Here is a 25,962-nt window from a genome sequence, read left to right on the forward strand (position 1 = left end):
GAGTGACAGAGAGAGAGAGAGAGAGAGCGCACCAGGGCCTCCAGCCACTGTAAACGAACTCCAGACATGTTCACCCCTTTGTGCATCTGGCTAACATGGGTCCTGGAGAATCGAGCCTTGAACCGAGGTCCTTAGGCTTCATAGGCAAGTGCTTAACCGCTAAGCCACCTCTCCAGCCCACATCTACATTTTATTTGTAACCAAAACAAACCTTCTTTAGAGGTTGACTCTAATACTTGAAGATCAGCAAACAATATTTTTCATGATTGGGGCAACTATTGTTTACTGAAGACTAAGGAGGCTCCCTGGCTCAGTCTTCTTTCCTGATTTTTTTTTCCTCCTTGGAGCTTCTAGCCATCTTTCCCCATCATCTTGATTTCTACTGCACCTTATTTTTTTCCTGCCTCTCTTATCAGTCAGGTCCCCTCTGGGGTCTCCTTTCATCCTGTGGGACCACCTTGCTTTCTTCATGGGCCACATTGAACTTGCCCAGCGACTTCTGTTCTCTGACTGTTTAGGTTGAATACTCCAAAGTTTTAAGGGAAAGGAAATAGATGCAAAATGAAGGCACACCAGGGCCTCCAGCTGCTCCAGATGAACTTTAGATGCATGTGCCACCTTGTGCATCTGGCTAATATGGACCCTTGGGAATCAAACCTGGGTCCTTTGTCTTTGCAGGCAAACACTTTAACTGCTAAGCCATCTCTCCAGCCCAGCAATTTGTACTTTTTATTTGATTTATTCATTCATTCACTCAACAATATTTATCAAGTGTCTGTCTTTTGCTAGGTACTGTTCTGGAAGCAGGAGAGACAGCCCTGAAACTATAGAATGTACAATCAAAAATTTGCAAATGCAGGTATCATGGCTGATCAGTTTAAAATGCCTAAATGTAAATTTATAAACTAATTCTTTTTTTTTTTTTTGTATTTTTGAGGAAGGGTCTCACTCTAGCCCAGGCTTGACCTGGAATTCACTAGGGAGTCTCAGGGTGGCCTTGAACTCACGGCAGTCCTCCTACCTCTGCCTCCCGAGTGCTGGGATTAAAGGCGTGCACCACCATGCCCGGCTTTATAAGCTAATTCCTTATTGTGGGTTTCAGTCCAAGGGAGAATCAGTCATGATTTTGCTGAGATGCTTAAAGTGTAAGACCCGAAGCCGGGCGTGTTGACGCACGCCTTTAATCAGGAGGTAGGCGGATTGCCATGAGTCCAAGGCCAGCCTGAGACTCCCTAGTGAATTCCAGGTCAGCCTGGCCTAGAGTGAGACCCTACCTTGAAAAACAAAAAACAAAACAAAACAAAAAATTAAGGCCTGGAGTTGGTCTTCATAGGACAGGGGTGTCTCAAGTTTCTCTTCTCTCTTTTTTAAAAAATATTTTTATTTATTTATTTGACAGAGAGAGAGAGAGAATGGGTGCTTCAGGGCCTCTAGCCACTGCAAATGAAGTCCAGATGCATGAGCCCCCATGGGCATCTGGCTAATATGGGCCCTGGGGAATTGAACCTGGGTCCTTTGGCTTTGCAGGCAGATGCCTTAACCACTAAACCATCCTTCCAGCCCAGGTTTCTCTTCTCTTGACCTGCATTTGTGAAGGTAGTGTCATGATCATGAACATTCCTTTGCTGTGCGCAGTGCAGCGCTTTGGTGGGCATTCTGAAAGGGAAACAGTCCCTCCCTCCCTTCCTTCTTTCCTTCCTCAGGATTTCATGCAGCCCACACCGGCCTTGAACTCACTGTGTCGTCAAGGGTAGTCTTGAACTCCTGATCCTCCAGCCTTCACCTTCTGGGATTACAGTGTGTACCACCATAACCAGTTTTATTTGGTGTTTGTTAATATATTTGCTAGCAGAGAGATACAGAGAGGATGGTAGGGTCTTGCCATAGCCCAGGCTGACCTGGAATTCACTATGCAGTCTCAGGGTGGCCTCGAATTCACAGTGATCTCTGCCTCCCAAGTGCTGTGATTAAAGTCATGCGTCACCACACCCAGCTGTTCCCCCACCACCCCGAGGTAGAGTGAACTCTAGCCCAGGCTGACCTGGAATTCACTATGGAGTCTCAGGGTGGCCTCGAATTCACGGTGATCCCAAGTGCTGTGATTAAAGTCATGCGTCACCACACCCACCTGTTCCCCCACCACCCCGAGGTAGAGTGAACTCTAGCCCAGGCTGACCTGGAATTCACTATGGAGTCTCAGGGTGGCCTCGAACTCATGGCAATCCTCCTGCCTCCGCCTCCTGAGTGCTGGGATTAAAGGCTTGCGCCACCATGCCCGGCCACCTGGCTGTTGTGGGTTTTGTTACAGGGGGCAGGGCAGAGCTGGCAGGGCAGGTGGGTTTAGGAATGACTAGTTTGACTTATTTGGACAGGTTCTGAGGCTCAGCGTCTGTTGCTGTTGTCTGATGCTTGGTCCTGGGAATGACTAGGGAAGGCGAACAGTGGCTGGCTAAGAGATGGCTCTGTGGTTCTGTCTGTCCATGAGAGGCAGCTCTGGGATCTCTGCATGCTGAGTTCGCCATCCATTAGAGACAGAGAACAAGAGAGTAGAGCTCATGCAAAGAGCACTAGCTTGCAGATCTGTCTCACAGGGGAGGGGAGAGGAAACATCTTGGGAAAGGGTGACACGTGGTGCAGCCGGGTCCTCTCACCTGCACATGCTCGCTCTCTCTCTCTCTCTCTCTGTCCTCTGCTCCCAAAGGGTGAAGCAATCAGAGCTGTTCGACAGGTGGAAGAGCCTCCAGATGTGCAAGTGGGCGATGAACATCTCGGAAGCTAACCAGTTCAAGTACGCCTCGTTCACTTACCCCCTCCCGGTGCCGTGGCTCCCCACCGCCCCCTCTGCACACATTCACTAGCCCGCCGTCTCTGGCTCGGGAAGGGCACCTGCGACGGAACGGGCCCGGGTGGGCTCAGGGATCTGGCCAGCTGCTGTCCTCCCCGCTCTCCCGCAGCACTGCAAGGTCAGGGCGCTTCCAGCACATTCTGGCACTGCCGGAGCTTCCCAGCAGTGTGGTATTTGCTCCGGGCCTCCTCACCTTCCCCACCTCTCACTTCCGGGCTGGTGTCTCTGCTTGGCTTCCTCACACCTACACTGCGCCTCTGGGTTCCGACAGCTTCTGCCTGAGGTCTGAGCCCCGCTGATTTCCGATCCCTCCCTCTGCAGCCACTGCTAACGGAGTGCAGATTCTCAGAGGTGGGAGCTGCGTACTAAGGCTCTCCTGTGCGGGGGCAAACAGAAGGGAGGGGCTCAGGAATGCTTTTCCATTAATGGTGAGCTTTGGGGCCCTTTCCATCTCTCACATCCTGTGGTATCATTTCAGTGCAGACAGACCACATGCTAAGGAATTGATGTGGTCTTGGCAACTTGTGTGTAAGCTAGATGTTGGCCACTCAGGCTCAGGTATAAATATATTGAGGAGCAAGTGACGTGAAGGAGTCCTATAGGGGAAGCTGGGAAAAGTGAATGTCACTAAGCACTTGTATTTTCTTTACTTTTTAAAATATTTATTTATTAGAGAGGGGGAGGGAAGAGGCAGATAGAGAGAATGGGCATACCAGGATCTCCAGCCACTACAAACTCCAGACGCATGCGCCACATTTTGCATCTGGGGAATCAAACCCCGATCCTTAAGCTTCACAGGCAAGTGCCTTAATCGCTAAGCTATCTCTCCAGCCCACTTGTATTTTCTTTATTCCAACCAGTGACAATTTTAGTCCCAAGAAGTAGAGTAATGGTTTGTTTTGTTCCCCTCCATTCCTCTCTTGTCTCTTATTCTTTCATTTTTTTTAAAGAGGTGATGTCTGCCTCTCAGTGGAAGCACTTTGCCTATTTTCTGACTTGTTTTTATTTATTTATTTGAGACAGAGAGAAGGGGGAAAGAGAGAGAGAGAGAGAGAGAGAGAGAGAGAGAGAGAGAGAGAGAATATGGGCGTGCCAGGGCTTCTAGCCACTTCAGTTGAACACCAGACAGGTGGCTACCTTGTGTGCATGAGTCACCCTGCGCACATGCATCACCTTGTGCGTCTGGCTTACGTGGGTTCTGGGGAGTCAAACCTGGGTCATTAGACTGCACAGGCAAAGCGCCTTAACTGCTAAGTCATCTCTCTAGCCCCCAAAATGGCAGTTTTCAGAAATGTAAATTTTTGATGTGTTGAGCCGCCACAAACTGGTTCTAGAAGCTTCTGTAAGGCCACGGAATCCCAGCCCAGGTCTGAGCATGGCTTGAGGAGACCCACTGCCATAAAAGCCCAGGGGAATCTGAGCAAAGTGATGGAGGGCCTGCACAACCCGGTGTCCCCGGGGCTAGGGAGGCCTGGGCGCACTATGGTGAGGGGCAGTGAAAACCGCAGGGCTGGAGGATGTGGTGGGTCCCGGCAGAGGCAACGGGGAAAACGACGCAGCAGGAGAAACACGGAGTTCCATGTGGGAACCTTGGGCAGGGAGCTGAGAGCCCCGGCTTGCGTGAGGCTGGGCAGGGCTGAGGGCACTAGACTGGGTTGAGGTGTAGGAAAAGGAGGCGATAACAGATTTCACTCGTCCTGGTCGGAACGGAAAAGCTACCCTTTGCTCTCACTTCAGGCTCCTGGAAAATGCTGAGATCCTTCCCAGGTCGGCAGGAAGCTGGAGCAGTGCAGGAGTGAGGCATGAGCATTTCGATTGCAGGAGTGCAGTCTTAGAACCCCCTGCTGTCTGCAAATAGACGCTTTGGCATTTGGTTGATACCTCAGTCACCTGTAGGCTTGATTTGTATGAGCCAGTCTCCTTCAGTGGGGGCTCTTGCCAGTGGAATGACAAGACAAGTTTCTGTACCCGAAAAAGCTCAAGGGGCCCTGTGATGCCTGGAAGTGTTGACTGTGGTCTGTGCCTTGCCAGGCTTCTGGCTTCCCTTCTGGCTCCCCAGTGAAGTCCCAGCCAGTGGCGATCACAGGGCTTTGTGGAGAAAAGCTCCCTCTCCCAGGGCTGCCTGGGCCCTAAAGCTGACTGTGCCCGGAGCCATGCTGGGCTGAGGGGTTCCGCTGAAGGAGGGCAGTGATCTGCGTCCTTGGTCACAACCAGCGTCCTTTGAGGTCAGGGCGTCAGGTTCCTGGGACAGGGAGCAAAATGTGCCTGGGCTGTGACTATCACGAGTCTTCTTGGCAGGCCCTGGAGCAGAGAGAAAATCTACCCTTCGCCTGGCCGGTGCTTTGGCAGCAGCAGCCCCATCTTAAAGCTCTGCAGGCTTTTTTTTTTTTTTTTTCCTTTTAAAGCTAGTGTGTAAGTTTTAACCCTTCTTCTACTTAGGTGAAAACTGTAGGTTTTTTTTTTTTTTTTAAATAATGAAGTCAGGGCTGGAGAGATGGCTTAGCAATTAAGGCGCTTGCCTGCAAAGCTAAAGGATCATGGTTTGATTCTCAGGACCCACGTAAGCCAGATGCACGAGGGGTCACATGCATCTGGAGTTCTTTTGCAGTGGCTGGAGGCCCTGGCGCACCCATTCTCTCTCTCTCTCAAATAAATCAATAAATAAGAAATAAGAAAGTAAAATAGATTTGAAAAAAACGAATGAACTCAGGCTAGAGCTTTCACTGTGCAAGCATGCAGACCTGAGTTCGCACTCTCCAGCACCCGTGCCCATGCTGGGTGGGTGTGACAGTGTGCCTGTAGTCCCAGGACTTAGGAGGCAGAGACTGGGGACCTTTGGGGCAGGTTCGCTAGCTAGATGAGCTGAGTAGAGGAGAGATCAAATGAGAAACGCTGCCTTAGTAAATAAGGCGAGAGCAGTCAGTGAAGACACTAGATGTCGACCTCAGCCATCCACAGACGTGTGCGTGTGCACCTCCCCCACCTATACCCACACACGTGAACACATGTCCACACACATACCGTAAGCACACATGTATGCATGAAAGGGGAATAAAAAAGAATGAACTCCTGAAACCAATTCGAGGAGCCAGAGTCTACTTTCTTCAGGAAGCAAGCAGGGACCAGCCTACCATCCCAGCTCTGGCCCTCTCCCCTATTCCTAAACCAGTTTCTGAATGACTGAAACGGCAAGCTGGGCATAGTGGCACGTGCCCTTGGTCCCAGTGTTCAGGGGGCTGAGGTAGGAGGAGCGCCATGCGTTGGAGGAGAGCCTGGGCTACAGAGTGAGTTCCAGGTCAGCCTGAGCTAGAGTACGACCCTGCCTTGAAGAAACAGCAGCAAAAATAGTGAAATGGGCTGGGCATGGTGGCGCACACCTTTAGTCCCAGCACCCAGGAAGCAGAGTTAGGAAGAGTGCCGTGAGTTCAAGGCCACCCTGAGACTACATAGTGAATTCCAGGTCAGCCTGAGCTAGAGCAAGACCCTACCTTGAAGAAACAAAAACAAGCAAACAATAAAAAAAGTAGTGAAATGGCATCTTCTGTGGCCATACGGGCCTTGATTTTGTAAGAGTCTGCCAAGGAGGCTTAGCTCCCAAGGGTGTGCTCCGGCTTCCATGGTCTTCAGGTCACTGGATGAGTGAAGCTGGAAGAGGGTTTCAAAGTAGTGGGGCTGGAGAGATAGCCTAGTGGTTAAGGCACTTGCCTGTAAAGCCAAAGGACCCCCGGTTCAATTCCCCAGGACCCACATAAGCCAGAGGCAAAAGGAGGTGCATGCATCTTGAGTTCCTCTGTAGCGCATGAAGGCCCTAGCATGTCCATTCTTTCTCTCTCAAATAAATAAATTGATTAATTTCAAAAGAAGTAGTGGAATTCTTAGAGGTCTTGAGGCAGCTGAGATCTCTGGACACCAGGTAGTTGAACACACCCGTGCCCCACATTGTGTGTGGTTTGGAGAGGCAGAGTTCTGCCATCAGGGCTGACCTTCCAGCACCAAATAGCAGATAATGAAATGTGTGGTCCTGTGTGTCCCACAGCCTTTACAAAGGCCATCATCGGGACTCCCCACGGAACCAGGCCTGGGTCATGGAAGGGCAGTAGGAGAGACAGGGAGGTCCAGGTGCCGGGAGGATTCTGAGGGGCAGAGGCTGCCAAGCAAAGGTGCTGGGGTAGGAGTGAATGTGGGTGGGGCGTGGCCGTGGGGGAGAAGAGGCCCAGCTCATGGCGCCTCTGTTCTTCATGAGGCTGTGCTCTGCCTGGCGTCACCCTCCTGTCTCCCGTGCCTGGCAGGTCCACCTTGTCCAGGTGCTGCAACGCCCCTGCCTTTCTCTTCACCACCCAGAAGAACACCCCTCTGGGGACCAAGCTCAAGTACGAGGTGGAGACCAGTGGTATCTACCACATCAACCAGGAGATCTTCCGCATGTTCCCCAAGGTGTGACTCCCTGTGGGGTGGGCTGGGTGGGAGCAGGAATCCTCTGCGCCTTGGTCCTGTGTCCTGTGCGCTGTCTGTGGCCCAGAAACCCACCCGCTGGCTTTCCTGAGGGGTCTTGTCTGAGTGTGGTGAATGCCAGCCGGATCTGGTTTGTGTGAGCTTTGGCAGGGAAGAGTTTAAAATTCTGCCTCTGGCATGCTTTCTGGGGACACCCTGCAGATATCTGGAAGAATGACTGCACATTTGTTTCCCACCCAAGGCAAGCACTGCAGAGAGGGCTGGAGAGATGGCTTAGCAGTTAGGGCACTTACCTGCGGAGTCTAAGGACCCAGGTTCCATTCCCCAGTATCCATGTAAGCCAGATGCATAAGGTGACGCATGTGTCTGGAGTTCATTTGCAGTGGCTAAAGGCTCTGGCACACCCATTTATATTCTCCATCTCTCCAATAAAATAAATAAAATATTTCTTAAAAAAAAACTGCATACAAAGTATATGAGCACCAGAAAGCAAGACCTAATCATGTGACCTTGGTGGTAATTTTTGTCCTTCAAAAACTCAGCCAAGGAGAGATGGCTTAGCAGTTAAGCGCTTGCCTCTGAAGCCTAAGGACTACAGTTTGAGGCTCGATTCCCCAGGACCCACGTTAGCCAGATGCACAAGGGGGCGCACACGTCTGGAGGTTGTTTGCAGTGGCCTAAGGCCCTGGCACGCCCATTCTCTCTCTCTGTCTCTCAAATAAATAAATAAAAACAAACAAACAAACAAATAGACAAAAAACCCTCAGCCCACTGGGGTTTGGACCAAGCATTGGGCTAGCTGCTCCTAACATAACCTCAGTAATATCAGAAGTGTAAACCAGAGAGGCAGTTGTTTTTTTCCCTTCACTTAGGAAGCCTGGAGGTCAGCAGTAGCACGGCGATTCTCCACCCATGGGGGCCACAGGGTGAGGGGTCCACACACAGGGTCCATTTAGGCCCCCGAGGCTCACATTGGCTGATCACTGGTGCAGACCCCAGCTCCAGAGTCTTAGAGAAGGGCTTCAGAATTTTCACTGTCAGCTGGTTCCGATGGTTCTGCAGGGTGAAGATGGGACCGCCTGTACGTGGAGGCAGGTGCAAGGGATGTGCTCATAACCACGCCCTGGAAGGACGGCTCTATGCTGCCCTGAATTGTGGGGGATGCGAATGAGCTTAAAATCAGAGTTTATGTTCTCTCGCTGGTTTGACAGCGCTCTGGTAAGACTGTTCTGGGGCCTTGGGGAAAGAGCTGAATGGAGCAGATGTCACCTGTTCGCTCTTGAGTTACAGTGCCAGAAAGGATGGTCTTAAGCCACCTTTACCAGGTGGGTCTTGCAAAGCCTTGATTGTGAAGAGGATGACAGGTGAACTTGCATCTCACACAGAAACAGTCTGGGCTGGCCTGTGCGTCCTTGGAGAGTCAGGGAATACATAGACTGCCAAGAGCAGAAATATATAGCTGGGTAACCAAGCAGTTTCTGGAAAGGGCTAGGTAGTCAATAGGCTTTGCAGGTCACCTTGTCACTGTCACAGCAGCTCACTACAGTTGTCCCGGCACAAAGCAGATGTAGGCATGTTAGACTAATGAGGTCAGTTGTGTCCTAATAACACAGAAACCTAAATCTTATGTAATTTTCAAATGTCTTCTTTGAGTTGTATTCAACCACTTGAAACTGTGATAGTCACTTTCAGCTTGGTGACCATACAAAAACAGGAAGTGGACTAGATGTGACCTCCAGGCTGTAATTTCCCAGCTCCCTAGTCAGAACATGTGACATTATAGTATGGCATTTCCCCAGCTTCCTTTAACAAAGCTATTTCTTTGGGATTTTAAGGCCCAGCTTCTGTCCCCATCCTAGAGATTCTGATCCTGTGGTTCTTAGATAGCTCTCAAAGTGTTATTTTCAGACCAGTTTTGGTTCTTAGAAGTTTGGGACACACTCATAGAAAACAGAAGTCTTTGATGATTTCCCCCCAAAGAAGACATGATTTTTCCTGCCTCTGGTAGGTCACCCAGTGCAGCTGCCCTCGCTGGCTGTGCCTGTGCATTTCCTACCCTGCCCCTTGGGCCTGTCCCTACAGGGAAAATGGGCCAAGGACACAGAGAGGGCCTCACAGAGAGACAGCAGCTCTAGACTAAGCCTCGTTCCTGCTGCTTAGTGATTCTCCTTGGGAACCCCTGGCAGCCAGCTGGGAGGGATCTAATAGTAGCCAGCTTCCTGATTGCTCTTTTCATCTGAAAATTGAGTCCAGGGCTGGAGAGATGGCACAGCGGTTAGGGCGATTGCCTACAAAACCTAATGACCCAGGTTTGATTTCCCCAGAAGCCATGGAAAGCCAGATGCACATGGTAGCACATGCATCTGGAGTTCATTGCAATGGCTAGGGGCCCTGGGGTGCTCATTCTGTCTCTCTCTCTGCCTCTTCATTCACATACACACTCTCTCAAATAAATAAAATACTGAAAAAAATTTAAAAAAACTGAGTCCACTTTCCATCCACATTCTCCACAAGGCTGCCCCGGGGAGCCAAGAGTCTTGGAGGGAGACAGCCGGGAAGAGGTGAGACGCTCAGGTGAAGATGGGGCTGGCGCTGGTCTGACGCTGTGCCTGTGTCTCCCCAGGACATGCCCTACAACCGATCCCAGTTTAAGAAGTGCGCGGTGGTGGGCAACGGGGGCATCTTGAAGAATAGCCGCTGCGGCCGGGAGATCAACAGCGCGGACTTTGTCTTCCGGTAAGAGGATCGCCTCGAGTCGCATTGGCTGCTCCCCTCGCTCCCCTTCCCTCACTCCCTGCTCTCTGCTGCCACCCTTCAAACAAGCTGGGGAACCCCCCCTCCCCTCTAGTGCTAGCCCTGTCCCTTTGGTGGGCTGTGGACACTCTTGGGTCCTAGTGTCCCGTCTGCAGAATGGGAGGAACATATAGACCAGAAAAATCCCTGTGGATGTAAGGGCCCTGCAAAACAGAGGGCTGTGCAGAACTGATGGTGGGGTCATGCCCCCCCCCGCCCCCCACCCTGCTGTAACCAAGCTGGAGGGTGGCCCTCGTGTTCCTTCTTCCTCATCTGAGCACTTTTCTCTGCGGGGGTCTCCCTTGCCTCATTGGCCCTGCTGGAAAAAGATGGACCGAGAACAGTGTCGGGCGGATGCTTGGGGAGAGCCTGCAGTGCAGTCTGTGGGCCGAGGCTTCGCGGTGTCAGGACACTCAGCCTCGGCGGCGAGGGGGGCGGTCGAGGTTTGGCGTGGCTAGAGGTCCTACTGTGAAAATGTGACCCCAGTCCTTAGGCCCTCGAGGGAGGCCAAGGGCACCCTGCTCCGAGCTTGGCAGGAAAGTCACCTCGACCTCTCTCCACCTCCCATGGCAGCTGAGTGCTCCCTGTGGCTTCCTGGTGGGTCTAGGATGGAGAGAAGAGTCTTCTACCCCCACAGTCCTCCCCATCATGGTGGCAAATGTGGGAAGCTAGCCGGGCTGTAAAACCTCAAGGCCTGCCTCTCTAGTGACCCACTTCCTTCCTCCAGCAAGGCTCTGCCTTCTTTTTTTAAAAATGTTTTTACATTTTTATTTATTTATTTGACAAGGAGGGAGGGAGGGAGGGAGGGAGGGAGGGAGAGAGAATGAATGAGAATGGGTGCATCGGGGCCTCCAGCTGCTGCAAATGAACTCCAGATGCGTGCGCCCCCTTGTGCATCTGGCTAACATGGGTCCTGGGGAATTGAACCTGGGGCCTTTGGCTTGCAGGCAAGCGCCCTAACCGCTAAGCTATCCCTCCAGCCCAAGGCTCTGCCTTCGGAAGGTTATATAACCTTCCCCAACAGAACCAGCAGTAGTGAATCAAAGCATTCAAACACCTGAGTCTATGGTAGGGCATTTTTTTACCTTCAATCTACAATAGTGAGAGGAGTATTTACAAGCCATCATTTAAGAAGTTAAGCCCTTGTATTGAGTTCTTAGAACAGCCATTCTGCCCTTCCCATTCCCTCCAAGGGTGGTCAGTGCCCTGAAGTTTGGGTTTACCACTCATTGTTGAAGTCCATGCGGTATTCCTGGATATTTTATTCATTTCTGCTTGCTTGGGGTCTATATGAGGTTGCTGCTGCTGCTGTAACAAGTGTGACTTAAAACACACAATGTAGCTGGGCGTGGTGGTGCACACCTTTAATCCCAGCACTCGGGAGGCAGAGGTAGGAGGATTGCCGTGAACTCGAGGCCACCCTGAGATTCCATAGTGAATTCCAGGTCAGCCTGGGCTAGAGTGAGACCCTACCTCAAAAAACAAAACAAAACAAAACCAAAAAAAAAAAAAAAAAAAAACCCCACAATGTTTATGGTCTCACTGCTCTGGAGGTGGGAAGTGTCAGTGGGCTGCAGTCAAGACCAGCAGGGCTGAAGGGGAGAGTCCGATGTCTCTCTCAGCTTTCAGCTGCTGTCTGCCTTCCTCGGCTGGCGGCTCCTTCCACAGCAGCCCTGGAGTATCTTCTCATCGCTTTCTCTCCTCTGGATCTGACTCTATTGTCACATGTTCCTCTCTTTCCTTCCTTTCCTCTTTTCTTTCTTCCCCCTCCCTCTTCTCTTCCCTACTCCCTTTCTTTTTTTAAAGATTTATTATTTATTTATTTGAGATGCGAGGGAGGAAAGAAGGGGGAGAGAGAGGGAGAGGGAGGGAGGGAGGAAGGTTGGGAGAATGGGTGCACTAGGGCCTCTAGCCACTGCAAACGAACTCGACATGCATGTACCACCATGTGCATGTGGCTTATGTGGGGCCTGCAGAATCGAGCCTGAGTCCTCAGGTTTCACAGGCATGTGCCTTAACCACTAAGCCATCTCTCCAGCTCCCTTCTCCTTCTAAGACAGGAATCTTACTGTGCAGCTCAGGATAGCTTGGAACTGCCAGCCTCTTGAGTGCTGGGGTTACAGGTGTGCACTCCCATGCTGGGTTCACGCGCTTCTCTCTCCTTCCTTGTTACAACACGGTCTTACAAAGGCCCCTGGGACTGCACTGGACACATGGGTAGTCCACAGCAATCTCTCCCATCTCAAGTGTGATGTAATTTCAACTGCAGAGTCCCTTCTGCTGGAAAAGGCACATGCCAGGGAGTAGGCTTTTGTGGGTGCCTTGGGGCCCACCACTTTCCCTTCATCGGGGGCTTTCCACCAGTTATATTCCTGCGCATACTTCCGCCCTTGCTTGCCACTCAGTATTGGGTTTCTGAGACTCATCTTTGTGCCACATTTATTTGGTCTTCCTCCTGCCAGCTGACTTTCACACCCTCCTTACTGCTTCTCTAGAGAAGTCCTCCTCCTGGGTTCTTTGTCTGTCTCAGTGCCATGAGCTTGTCTGCCCAAGACCAGGGGTGACCTCAGCTCACAACTACATATTCAGCTGACGGCTTCTTTCCTCCTCTGACTGCAACTTCAGGGACCTCAGAGACTGATCCTTTTTACTGTCCTGATATGGAGCAGAAAGCACACTAGTTTGTAATCTAGCCACAGATGATCTCCCCAGCCAGCGACTCTTGCATCCCTCTGCTCCTCTTAATCACCAGTCCTTCCTTCTATGTGCCCCCCACCCCTGACCATCTGCAGATGACTGGCCAGTGTTGTCAAGCCGCCCTATCTTCTCCGCAGGTGCAATCTGCCCCCCATCTCGGAGAAGTACACTGTGGATGTGGGGGTGAAGACAGATGTGGTCACTGTGAACCCCAGCATCATTACTGAGAGGTCAGTGGTCTTCTGTCTGTCCTTTGGTGGCCGACAGTCACATGAAGACACTGAGCTTTGGGAACATGGCTGGTCTAGATTGAGACATGTCAGCTGTCTGCATAAGATACCCACTGGGTGTCAAAAACTCAAAAACTTAATACAAACAAAAAGGTGTAACATATCTCGTAGATTTTTAAAATACTAGGGACAAGTTGAGATGGTAGCATTTTGGTATATTAACTTAGTAATATAAAATATTTATTAATATTTTCCATTATTTCTTGTTACTTTTCAAAAACATACTTGTTAGAACATATAGTATCACATGTGGGGCCCACATTATATTTCTTTTTTTTTTAAATTTTTATTTATTTGAGAGCGACAGACACAGAGAGGAAGACAGATAGAGGGAGAGAGAGAGAATGGGCGCGCCAGGGCTTCCAGCCTCTGCAAACGAACTCCAGATGCGTGCGCCCCCTTGTGCATCTGGCTAACGTGGGACCTGGGGAACCGAGCCTCGAACCGGGGTCCTTAGGCTTCACAGGCAAGCGCTTAACCGCTAAGCCATCTCTCCAGCCCTATATTTCTTTTCATGTATTCATTTACTTACTTATTTGAGAGAGAGAAAGTGAGAGAGAGAGAGAGAACTAGCCCGCCTGGGCCTCAGCCACTGAAATCAAACGCCAGACACTTGTGCCACCTAGTGGGCATGTATAACTTTGCACTTGTGTCTTTTTTTTTTAATAAGAGAACCAGGCGTGGTAGCACATGCCTTTATTTTTTTGTTGTTGTTTATTTTTATTTATTTATTTGAGAGTGACAGACAGAGAGAGAAAGATGCAGAGAGAGAGAGGAGAGTGGGCGCGCCAGGGTTGCTTAGCCACTGGAGATGAACTCCAGACGTGTGCATCTGGCTAACGTGGGTCCTGGGGAATCGAGCCTCGAACCGGGGTCTTTAGGCTTCACAGGCAAGCGCTTAACCGCTAAGCCATCTCTCCAGCCCCACTTGTGTCATGTTTGTGCATCTGGCTTATGTGGGATCTGCAGAGAGATGGAACATGTGTCCTGGGCTTTGCAGGCAAGTGCCTTAACCACTAAGCAATCTCTCCAGCCCTATTTATTTTGAGAGAGAGAGAGAGTGAGAGAGAATGAGAATATGAATATGAATATGAATGGACATGCCAGGGCTTCCAACCACTGCAAATGAACTCCATACGCATGCGCCACCTTGTGCATCTAGCTTACATGGGTCCTGGGGAATTTAACTTTGATCCTTTGGCTTTATAGGCAAGCACCTTAACCGCTAAGCCATCTCTCCAGTCCTCCACATTATTTTTCTTTCAGATAGTGTGAGTCTAGATGGCTGTCTCCTAAGGATGGGTCAGGAACCCTTCAGGTGTGTAACCAGGACAGGCAATGTGCAGGTATGAGGGAGACCTTAGCAAGGATCTCAGCTTTCACCTGCGCCCCCCCTCACACCCCCAGAAGTGAGTGCAGGGCAGGGCTCTAGGGAAAGTCTCCCCTTCTCAGCCGTGCCCACCGTGCCTCCTTAGGCCGCCCTCATCCGTTAGGGCTAAGCATAGTTCTCTCCTGGTAGCTACACACTAGTAAAGCATGCCTTTGGGCTGGAGTTGGCCTCTCCTGCCCCCGCTTACAAAAATACACCCGTGGGGCTGGAGAGATGGCTTAGCGGTTAAGCGCTTGCCTGTGAAGCCTAAGGACCCCGGTTCGAGGCTCGGTTCCCCAGGTCCCACGTTAGCCAGATGCACAAGGGGGCGCACGCGTCTGGAGTTCGTTTGCAGTGGCTGGAAGCCCTGGCGCGCCCATTCTCTCTCTGTCCCTCTATCTGTCTTTCTCTCTGTGTCTGTCGCTCTCAAATAAATAAATAAAAATACACCTGTGCCCGAGAAAGGCCCTACTCCATCTGTTGAGGCGCAGAAGAGCAGGTTGCACAGGTGGCCTCGTGAGCCCCCCCCCCCGCTCCCCGCCCTGCAGGGGGTGGGAGGAGGGGGCCGGGTGGGCGTGGGCCTCCCCTGTCCTCACCCTGCCGCCCCCCCCCCACCCGGTGCAGGTTCCACAAGCTGGAGAAGTGGCGGCGGCCCTTCTACCGCGTGCTGCAGGTGTACGAGAACGCGTCGGTGCTGCTGCCCGCCTTCTACAACACGCGCAACACGGACGTGTCCATCCGCGTGAAGTACGTGCTGGACGACTTCGAGTCGCCGCAGGCCGTCTACTACTTCCACCCGCAGTACCTGGTCAACGTGTCGCGCTACTGGCTCAGCCTGGGCGTGCGCGCCAAGCGCGTGAGCACGGGCCTCATCCTGGCCACGGCGGCGCTCGAGCTCTGCGAGGAGGTGCACCTGTTCGGCTTCTGGGCCTTCCCCATGAACCCCTCGGGGCTCTACATCACCCACCACTACTATGACAACGTCAAGCCCCGGCCGGGCTTCCACGCCATGCCCTCGGAGATCTTCACCTTCCTGCACCTGCACAGCCGGGGCATCCTCCGCGTGCACACGGGCACCTGCAGCTGCTGCTGACGGCCGCCAGGCGGCTGCTGGGCACACAGCTTTGGCTCCTCACGGACCTTCCGAGAACGGACTGGGGGGGTCCTTGGCCTGGCAGCGCGGGGTCGGGGGCCGGCATTCAGGCTTTTGCGTTTGGGTCCCGGGGCAAGAGGCAGCTCTGTTCAAAGCCTCTCCCCCCGAGGGGGGGGGGCTCTGCTTTGTGTCTCCATCTCCTCCCCCCCCCCAACAAACATGCTACACTCTCCAAGGTCGGGGGGGGCGGGGTCTCATGTTGCGCGTAAATAAGCACATGTCCACTCGACTTCCTCTTCTCAGAGAGCACAAACGGCAGTTAGTGGCCTCCTTGCAGCTAGGTCAAGGCCCTGGGGAGCCAAGATAAGATGCCCAATAGGACAGTAAGCACAGTCCAGATTTCATTCATACCTTTGGCGGCCTCACTTTCATCCCAGGGACCCAGCCATGCATTACTACCTAGAATCTCAGAACTGAGTGGCCCATCCAGAGGCCAGCCCTTCCAGCGAAGAAACAGCCACTCACTGCATCCTGGTCATGCCACCTGGCTGAGTGCTGTGGGGAGTTCTAATCAAAGCCTTTGTCAGCATCTCCTTGAGATTCCAGCAGCTGAGAGCCAGTTTTTAGACACATGCACGTGCGTGCGCGTGCGCGCGCGCGCGCACACACACACACACACACACACACACACACACACACACACAGAGCCCTGGTGCCTGCCTTTAAGCTAGGTTCCATCTTGCATTTGACCTTTGACAAGAAGGAAGTAAACCAGACCAGCCATTTGCACTAAGATTTCCCAGCCAATGTTATCGACTCAGCAAGTGCTTAGCAATCTGCTTCCTCTTCTTCTGTGTCCCTATTTTCAGCTCCATTTTCACCAGGAGTTATTTATAAAGACGTGCTCCTCTTTATGCCCCTGCCGACTGCAGGATCCTGCTAATTCACGTTCTGGAATAGGAACCGTCAGCTGGAGAGAGTGCTGCCTTGTCATGTGAGCCTGGCGGATGGGAGCTCGTGGGGGCCCCTGACACCAGCATTCCTAACTTAGGGTCTCTCCTGTGAAGGCATCACCCCCCAGAGCGCGTGCCTGGGACCTTCAAACAAGGGACTCATCAAGCCTGGGTTTGGGGAAGTTAGCTGTGTCTAGGCTGAGAGCTTCACATGTGAATTCACACCTGAAGTTCCTTCTGTCTGCTTCTTACGCGTGGAAACGCAGACTGTGATTGTGTCTAATGGTCACTGATGGTGAATTGCCTTTGGTTAAGAACTGGGGAACATTTGTGGGGGGAAGATTTCAACCTTTCTCTCTGTTCTTTCCTTCCTCTCTCACCTCTCCCTCGCTTCCTCTCCTCCCTGCCTTTCTTAGACATTTCTAGAGAGCCTGCTCTGTTCTGGCCTGTGGTTGGGCTGGTTAAGACTCTGTGACCTAGGCTCTGTCTGTGTCTTCTGTGGGGAAGCAGATCGCACCTTCACTGCAGTCCTGCAGGCCAGGCACTCTGAGGAGGAGCTGTGAGGAAACAGCAGAACCTTCTACCTGGTCACCTTTGTACAGGCCGAGCCCCAGACCCAGTTGAGAGAGCTAGAGGATGATGCTGACCTTCAGCCACGACCCTGCTTGGGCCTCCTCCCCGCTCAGCCCTGTCTCCTCTGGGCTATTGCCTATACGTGTCCCGAAGCTCACCCTCATGTCTAGCTGTGCCGAATGCAGCCTTTCCCATGTTCTGAGCTCTGGGCCTGACTGAGAGGGTCCCCAGGCTACTCAGTCTGCAGGATTGTAAAGGAGCAGAGCAGTCACTAAAGACACAGGGGGCCACACACTTTGTGGGGGGATTGTGCTTACGGCTGTCGTGGAATCTGGCTTTCTCCCAAAGCAGGAACTTCTGGTAACGATTCCAGCTAACTGAGATGTCTAGCCGTTATCTATGGTTCGTTGAACCTAGTTCTTGAAACCACAGGCTATTGGCATTAGAAGATTCATGAAGACAGTTTTGTCCCTCATTAAGGACACAGGCCTGTAGCAAGGAAGTGATCTGGGTCAGATCGTGCTCAGGGCTCAGCTGAATATGCCTCTTCTGTATCTGAAGAACTGCATCTGCTACAAGTAGGTAGGAGCCCTGTGAGTCAGACATCAGGGTGCCCCCGAGATGAGAGTTGGGGTTGGAACTTGCCCAGCCAGGGTCACCATGGAACTGAGGAGTGAACATCGGGATCCCTCCCATGCCGGAGGAAGTCAGCAGCTGTGTGAGGGCCATGCTTCTGCCCGTGGGTCCCTGGCTTAGTCCATCCTGTCCTTCAGGGGCTTACAAGAGGTCTCCAGGGTCCTTACAACATCCATTTTTAAAATTATTTATTTATTTGAGAGATAGAGAATGGGCACGCCAGGGCCTCTAGCTATTACAAAGTCCAGACACATGCACCACCTTGTGCATGTGACCTGTGTAGGTCCTGGGGAATCGAACCTGGGTCCTTTGGCTTTGCAGCAAGTGCCTTAACTGCTAAGCCATTTCTTCAGCCCCAATATCCATTTTTTTTGAGGCATTCATGATGTATGGATCTAAGCCATAGCATATATTTATTCCAGTAGCTAAGATTTATTCCCCTCTCCTTCTGTGGCAAGCCCTACACTGTTCATTTCTCTGCATCGTCACCCAGCATCAGCTCCAGACCCCCTAGGTAAGACGGCACCCATGGCATATATAGGTGACAGGTTCTTGATGATGGTCAGCCTCCATTGGAAGACATTTGTCCTCATCTGCACAGAGCCTTCAGCTTGCACCTCACCTCACTTCCCCAGTCTTACTTCATTGGTGCGTCATCATTCCCTTCCTAACTGAGATGCCAGCTCAGGGTGGTAGCAGGTACCACTCCAGAGGCAAACACTCTGGGAGGCTGTCCTGGGTGCAGGAGGCAGCTTCTGCTTGCAAGTGCCTCTGCCCAATCCTGAGCTCTACAATGGTACTGACCCACACTGAGGCCCTGGAGGGGAACTGAAGGCATCTCCACGGAGATCGATCCAAACATAATACATGTTAAGAGACATGAGTCACTTGCCTAGGGCCACATGGCCAGCCAGTGGCTCAGCTGAAGTTCACCAGGCTCCTGACATGCAGACCACACGCTCTTCCCCGTCATCAGTATGTGTGTAACATTTTTGCAAGGCTCGGAGGGGCCCGAGCATTGCTTCTGAGACATCTTGGCTATGGTGCCTCCGCACAGTGCGGACTACCAGTTAAGTTCTTGTTAAGAGACATTGGTTCCCTACAACCAAAACAGCTATGTCGTCTTCCTTTTTAGCTCAGTGCACTGCTCCAGGCTGAAAAGGTGGCAAAAGCAAGTACATGACTCAGAGCTTGAGCAAGCAGAAAGGAAGGTGGCTGGAGGTCAGGCCGGCCCCTGGGACCTTTTCAGTGGTACTGCTGCGGCAGCTCTGCCCAGACAGCAGAGGCGTGCGGTCGCCCCTGCTTTTGCTGAGTAAGGGGAGGAAGCCCGGGGCAGCGGCGCTTTTGTCAACCGAGGGAGAGCCGAGTGCCGGTTCCAGCCAGTCATTCACCATGCAATTACTGCATGCCCGTTTGTGCCAGGCCATGTGCGAGTGCCAGGGGATAAGTGATAAAGCGTACTTCTACCTTCCTGGCATGCACTGTCTGGTGTGTGTGTGTATGCAGATTTTAAATGAAGCATCTCTCAGATACAAGCTCACCATGTGGAGTGGTTTCAAGGGCAGTTATTAGGAAGAAAAGTTGTAGAAAGAGACTCACAAGTCAATTCTGAATCCGGAAGGCTGGCAGCGCCCTGATTGTCATTGCCCAAAAAGGAACAAGTTCTCCGGTCTCATTCCTGACAGTTGACAAGGCTGCCCTCTGGTCTGGATGTTCCCCCTGCCTTTCCTAACAAACCCTTCCTGATGTGCCTCCTGTCTCTCTGCATGCCCTTCCCTAGGCTTTTTGTGATTTATCTTCTATGAAGCTTCCTCAGGGTTCTCTTCCGTGGTGACACCTCATTCCATGGCCTCGAGTGCCTGCCTTCCTCACATCTCAGCCCTTGGCTACAGGCCCCTCCACCTGGAGGCCTCTGAGCAGCTGCCTCTACAAGGCTTCTCGAACCTCAGCCTGACTTCAACTGATGTAGGCAAAGAGCAGGGTGGACTCCGTCTTCCTCGCCTCTGGTACTGCTCAGTAATGTGACCCTGGGGAGCTCCTGAAGCCCGGGAGTCACTGATTTATCATCTGAAAATGTAGAACAGAACCCCAGGCTCGTCAGGCATTTCAAGGATGGGGGAGCTCTGTGTTTCACCATGTCTGGCACATGCCAGCGCAAACTAGATGCTCAGGAAGGCCAGGTTTCCTGCTTGGACCTGGGTCTCTTGCCTCTTCTACTTTTACCCTCTATGTTTAGTGAGTCCTTAAATCTAGCCAATTCCAGCTGACAAATAGTGCTGAGGTCATCCCTCTCTGTACCCCATCCACCCCACCAGCTCATGTACTCCTGGGTGATCTCTCTGTATTCTGAGATTCAGCATCTGAAAACACTTCATTGTACCACAAAGTGCAGATTCTTTTAACAAGACATCCAAGCCTTGTCTCAGGGAGGCCGTCTCAGTTTTCTGAGCCTTAGTGTCCTGCCCTCTTCCTTCTTGGTCCTATGCTTTTGTGCAAGAAGTTCTAAGGGCCTGGAATGGCCCCACTTCCCTGACTTTTATCTGGCCACTTTTGTTTGTGGTGTCTGGGGATGGCTGGACCTGAGTCACACACTCTGTCTTCTGGGCTTCTGTGATGATCATCACTGACTTCCATTAGGACATCTTCAGAGCTCACAGCTAAGTGTCTCTGGGCCCTTAGTGAAGGACAGGGCCTGGAATCTAGCTCATTTCTAAAAATTATTTTATTTATTTATTTATTTATTTATTTATATGAGAGAGAGAGACAGACAGAGAGAGGGAGGGAGAGAGAGAGGGAGAGAATGGGCATGCCAGGGCCTCCAGCCACTGCAAATGAACTCCAGAGGCGTGTGCCCCTTTGTGCATCTGGCTTACGTGGGTCCTGGGGAATCGAACCAGGATTCTTTGGCTTTGGCAGGCAAACGCCTTAGCCACTAAGCCGTCTCTCTAGCCCTCTAGCTCATTTTTATGTCCCCCCCCCCAGGACTGACACAGAGCCACACAGTAGTGTTAAGAACGTTCATGGCCATGTGTGGTGACACACACTTGCAACCTCAGCACTCAGGAGTTGGAGGCAGGATGACCATGATCATACCCAGTCTGGTCTACACATAGTGAGTTCAAGATCAGCCTAGGCTACAAAGACAACTCTCTCTCAAAAAAAATAAAAAAAACCCTCATTAAAAAAACAAACCCTGAATATTGTGAAACCAGTTTTCATAACTCTTTATCATTTCGCAAAGTTCAAATTTGAGGCTGGGTCTGGTAGCACTCAGGAGGCAGAGGTAGGAGGATTGCTGTGAGTTCTTGGCCAGCCTAAGATTACAGAGAGTTCCAGGTCAGCCTGAGCTAGAGGGAGACCTTACCTTAAAAAAAAAGAAAAATGAAGCTCACAAAATGACAGTGCACTTCCCCCCACTCCAGCAACCTTAGTCTACGTTTTTTCTCTAATGAATTTGGCTGCTCAAGGTTTCTCCTATGGGTGGAATCATATGGTATTTGTCTTTCTGTGACTAGCTATTTCTCTTAGCATAATATATCAAAATTTTCTACTTCTAGTAGAAAGATCACGAAGGTACAAGCTGGTCATTAACTACGTTGCTCTCAGTGTCTCTTCTGCAAAGCTCTGATAGTTGTTTTACTTTGAGCAGATGTGCGGGACCTTCTGCGGCTGCTGGCTTCTGGAGTTGCTGGCCCTTGACCAGCAGCAAGCGCAGACTTGAACTTGCTTTTGTCAGTGAGCTCAGCATCCATGGCCAGCTCAGGTCCCAAGTTACCACAGCTCACTAATCTCCTGGATAATCTCTTGTAAACCTTTTCTTTTCATTGAGAAAAAGTAAAAGAGACATATAGACACCTCCTTCACTTAACTCTTTAGAAACCAGTGACTGGCTCCTAGTCAGGAGATGGTTACTTTGAAATCAAGGCCATTCGTTTCTGTCACCAGAACAAGCCACTCAGCTTTGGGGTACAAGAGCCTCTATAATTGTGCTCATTAGAATCACCTGGAGTTGATATAACATGATCCTCTGACCAGGCCCTCACCTTCCCACAGGCTGATGCAGTTGGCCTGGGGGTAACATCTAGTAACCTTCCTTCCGCATCTCCCCAAGGGGTTCTGTAGCACAACGTTTGAGAATTGTCATGCCAAGGCAGAGACCTCAGCTGTGTCTACTCATCAAAGTCACCTGCAAAGCTTTAAGAAATTCTCAGGAACCAAGACATTCCCATGTGGCCTGCCTGAGATGGGACCCAAGCTGTGAGGGTTTCAAGCTCTCCAAGTGTTTCCCACTGCAGTCCAAGTTGAGGCTCATCCACTTTGGGCTGCATCAGACTGCATCCTTGGTCAGCTCATGGTTCTGGGCAGCACTGGAGTCTCTGTGTTGGTAAGGCTGGGGCCAAGGGGCATCTTCCAGCAAGTTCTTGAGACTGGCCCAGGGACTTGAGCATTACCCTGGATGGCCTCTGTCCTGTGTTCTTTTTCCTGGTGGTGGTGGGGTGGTTTCTCTCCCAAATCTGATTCAGGCCTGAGACTTCTTAAAGGAACCAAACAGCTTTTCTTCTTCTGAACATTGTAAATAATGAAATAAACATCATGGAGTATTTTTAAAGCAATGCAAAAGGATTCTGAGACTTCATGTGCCTGAGTTACACATTTTGCCTGTGTCGAATGCTAGGATGTATTTTATGACTGGAGCTAAACACTTGGAAATTTTGGAGCTTGGGACTCAGGCAAGAGTCCCTTTGGGGCTAGTGCTGGAGTAGGATCCAAGTATCACACTGCACCACCCTTCAATGCAGGGCAAACCTACTTGTCCACCTGGGTGAGGGTCCAGGCCTCTGCCTACCCACCATGGTTGTCCCAAATAAGCATGGAAGCTGGCAACGAGGTGTTTTACTGCAGCGACAGAAGCCACCACGGCCCCGTTTCATTATGCTCGACCTCTTCTCTGGGCCTTTGGAAAAGGCCCAAGATAACTAGCTTGTTGGTCCCCAGTTTCTGCCTCAACCTCTTCTCTTCCCAACCAGAGACAAGGTCCCCACTCTTCCCTCTGCAGGTGTTCCCAAGTAGGGAGGACTTTGACTCCATGGCAGCTCAGAATTCATACTCAGCACAGCGTTTATAAGAACCCTGATTATCTTGCAAACGGACTAAGTTGGTATTTCACTGAAGTTCACCCCTCTTCCTAGGACTACTTACCAGCAAGTTCCCTGAACCCTCAGGTAGCCAAGCCAAGCAAGGGAAGATGAAGTGTGAACTCCACAAATAGATGTCACATAGCTGAGCATCCACAGCCAGTTTGCCAATGGCAAATCATGGAAGTCACTTTACCCTTAAGTTCCCTTGTAGTGAACATGGTTTTGGTTTCTCATATTGAAGTGCACTAGGAGAATGGAACAGGTCCTAGGTAAAGCAAGAAGTGGCAGCTAGTAGTCAAATAGTGATGGCATCACAGGGTCCCAAACCTGCATGTCTCAGAGGCCATCAGGTGACTTGAGGCCATTTGGTGGAGGGACAAGTAGTTTGTAATAAGCCCAGTGGCTAAACAGCTTTAGCCTTGTCCAGCCTTGACATCCACAGACATACAGAGACATGAAAACCTTTGAACACCAGTCTAGTGTCTTTAAGAATGCGAGGAGGCACCTTACCCACTTTGGAATTATTCTCATTCCCACATATGCAAACACCCATAAAAGTCTTGGTGCTTAAGAGTTCGGCATGCAGTTATCTCAAAATTCGTGTGAGTCCTTCATTATCTGATGGTCCAGGATACCTGAGAAAACTTCCACTTTTGGGCTTGTCTTTTTCTTCTGACTTGGGCCATTCTCCCATTACTCCCCCTCCCCCCAGAAGAGAGGGAAGGAGGGAAAACAGGCTCCTTCCATGTCCTGGGTGTGGCCAGGACATCTTTTTTCTGCACCTGTGGCTCTGCTCCTGGCTTCCTGCTTAATGCACATAGAGGAGAGGGCAGAACCTTAGTTGGAGACCAGGTTGGTTTTTCTGGGGACTTGAACCTGGGCTGTCAGGCTTTGCAAGCAAGCGCCTTTAACCACTGAGCCATCTCTCCAGTCCCAGGGTCACTCTTTGAGACAGCCAGTTTTGTCTAGGACCCCCATACTCTGCATCCATGATTTAAGGCTGTAGCAAGGGCTTGCAGATGCTCTTTCTGGACTTGAATGACCTTCCTACAGAAAGCAACATGCTTGTTCATTGTCATAATGTCTCAACTGTGAAATACGGGTTTTTAATGAACAGTTTATCTCTATAAGCACACACCGGTGCTTGGTCGTTCATCTGATGCATCTATCACCTCCTCTTCCTACTCCCAGGCGAAGTTGTAAAAGATGCTGAGGACAACGTGGTAGCTGTGCCAGCCACTGCCCTGGGACCAGGTGCTTGTCTACACCTCGTGTGGCATCATAACAGGGTGATGTCCGTTTCCCAGATGCCCTGCCCAGGGCCCCATGAAGGCAGCTCTAGGGGTTTTTCCCCAAGGGGTTGCTAGATGATTTACCCTTGAGTGGCCGCCATCACTTTCTGCTTTCCGAGAGCCGCGTCACGCTCCATGGTGCTCTGTGGAGCCTCCCCGGGTAGAGGCAGCCTCTGCCAGAATGTGGAGAGGCTCCTTTGCTCCCAGGTCTGGGGGAAAATGTTGTTCCATTGTGAGAGAGTTACACTAGTTGATTTTTATGCAAATGTTGTTCTAGAAATCTGGGTTCCTACAAACTCCTGCAGCATAATTCTATCTGCACATGGCTGCCTTTGGGTCATGATTCTGTAGTAATGGTTGGGATTCCAGGCCTAAAAACGTCATCAGGGTATTTTGTGTCACTGTGTTTGAAAAGCCCTTAGTTTCTACCCAATAAAATCTGTCAAATGGTTCATCTGGCAAGACTGTGGTTGTCTCTGTCTCTCTCTGTAAGGGCGGGGGTATGTGGACATGCATGTGTGTCTATGTGTATAAATGTACATTCAATTGGATGGGGAGATTTCCAGGTATTCCAAGGAGCCCATGGACACTCTGTGGATATCTATGGGCTGGATAAAAGGAACATGGCACTGGTTAGTGTTTGTCAGAAGTGGTAGTTTAGCTAGCAGAGAATGTGGACTCACAGGACAGGCTCCAAGATCAGATCAGGACAAAAATCAAGTGGGTCACTCAACGTGTTACCAGAGCCCTAGAATAGAGGACTGACTAGGGTGTCAAATTGTCTGACCACTTGCCCCAGAGATCAAACAGAAAATATAATAGCAAAGCCAGGAAATGAATTTAATATTCTGGGAGAGATAACCAATAAAAAGGGGGAGGGGGAACCTACCTCTTTAGCCTTGTCTTTGGGACACTGACATGAGCTCTGTAAAATATCCAACAGAAGCAATGTGAGGGAGGATGGTTTGTGTGGGCTCATGATTAAGGGGATACAGTCCACACGGTGGAGAAGGCATGGTGGAGGAACAGCTTTGCCCCTGGTGGTGGGAGTCCATGGAAGGGGTCTTTATGTCTTGGTGGACAAGGCATAGAGAATAGGACCAGAAGGTGGGCCAGACTGCAGCCCTCAAAGGTTCATGCTTAGTAACCCTCCTCTACCAGTCAGGTCTTCCTAAAGTCTCCATAAGCTCTTCAAACAGCACTATTAGCTGGAAGCCAAGAGTTCCAACACATGGGCCTGTAGAGACATTTCACACTGGAACCATAACATTATGTAGGGAAGGGACAGAAGGTGGAGACAAAAACCATGCATAGTTAAACAGTCTTGGTCAAACTTTGGGTGAACATGATCTCAGCTCTGATCTGGGGAAGCTGATACCTCTCCAGGAGGCAATTCTGTTCCTATCCCAAAATGATGGCTCCTGCTTAGCCAAGCAGCCTCAGTTCTTGCCATGCGTAACTGCTCCCTCTCAGGAGTCAGTCTCATCATGGGGTCATCTGCCTTCAAAACTCACTGTCTCTGAAAACCAACGTGGCCTTAGGCATAGGGCAATTACTAGAGAGACTTTGGGTGCCTTGCTGGAGTCTGGAACGGGATATTCTAAAAGTTGACAGTTAAAATACCTTAGAACTCTTATTTTGACACTGTTAGTCTTACAGGAGGATGAAATTAGTTAAGGGAATTTAGGGCTGACTGGCCTGTTTTTGCCAGGTGTTAGACACTCCTTAAGCGATGAACATGCCTACCTAGAGTTGAGTGCGAATGTGACCCAAAGGAGACAGATATTAGATGAAGTCAGCGGTGCCATGCTTTCATCCTGCGCTCATTTAT

The 25,962-nt window shown here is 50.9% G+C and overlaps 1 protein-coding gene across 3 annotated transcripts in view; it reads left to right on the forward strand.

The window, feature by feature from the left end:
* The window catches only part of St8sia5 (ST8 alpha-N-acetyl-neuraminide alpha-2,8-sialyltransferase 5), an 85,661-nt gene extending 65,228 nt beyond the window's left edge, over positions 1-20,433 (forward strand). For 2 of the 3 annotated variants that reach the window (XM_004656808.2, XM_004656809.2), the window contains 5 exons: positions 2,702-2,788; positions 7,135-7,279; positions 9,921-10,033; positions 12,925-13,017; positions 15,071-20,433. In XM_004656808.2, the coding sequence (XP_004656865.1) occupies positions 2,702-2,788; positions 7,135-7,279; positions 9,921-10,033; positions 12,925-13,017; positions 15,071-15,539 (907 nt within the window). In that variant the 3' untranslated portion in view covers positions 15,540-20,433. The remainder of the gene's footprint in view (positions 1-2,701; positions 2,789-7,134; positions 7,280-9,920; positions 10,034-12,924; positions 13,018-15,070) is intronic. The other variant, XM_045144231.1, reaches the window with a different exon arrangement.
* Positions 20,434-25,962: the final 5,529 nt, after the last annotated feature.

This window comes from Jaculus jaculus, chromosome 2, assembly GCF_020740685.1.
Source record: "Jaculus jaculus isolate mJacJac1 chromosome 2, mJacJac1.mat.Y.cur, whole genome shotgun sequence".
Taxonomy (NCBI): Eukaryota; Metazoa; Chordata; class Mammalia; order Rodentia; family Dipodidae; genus Jaculus; species Jaculus jaculus.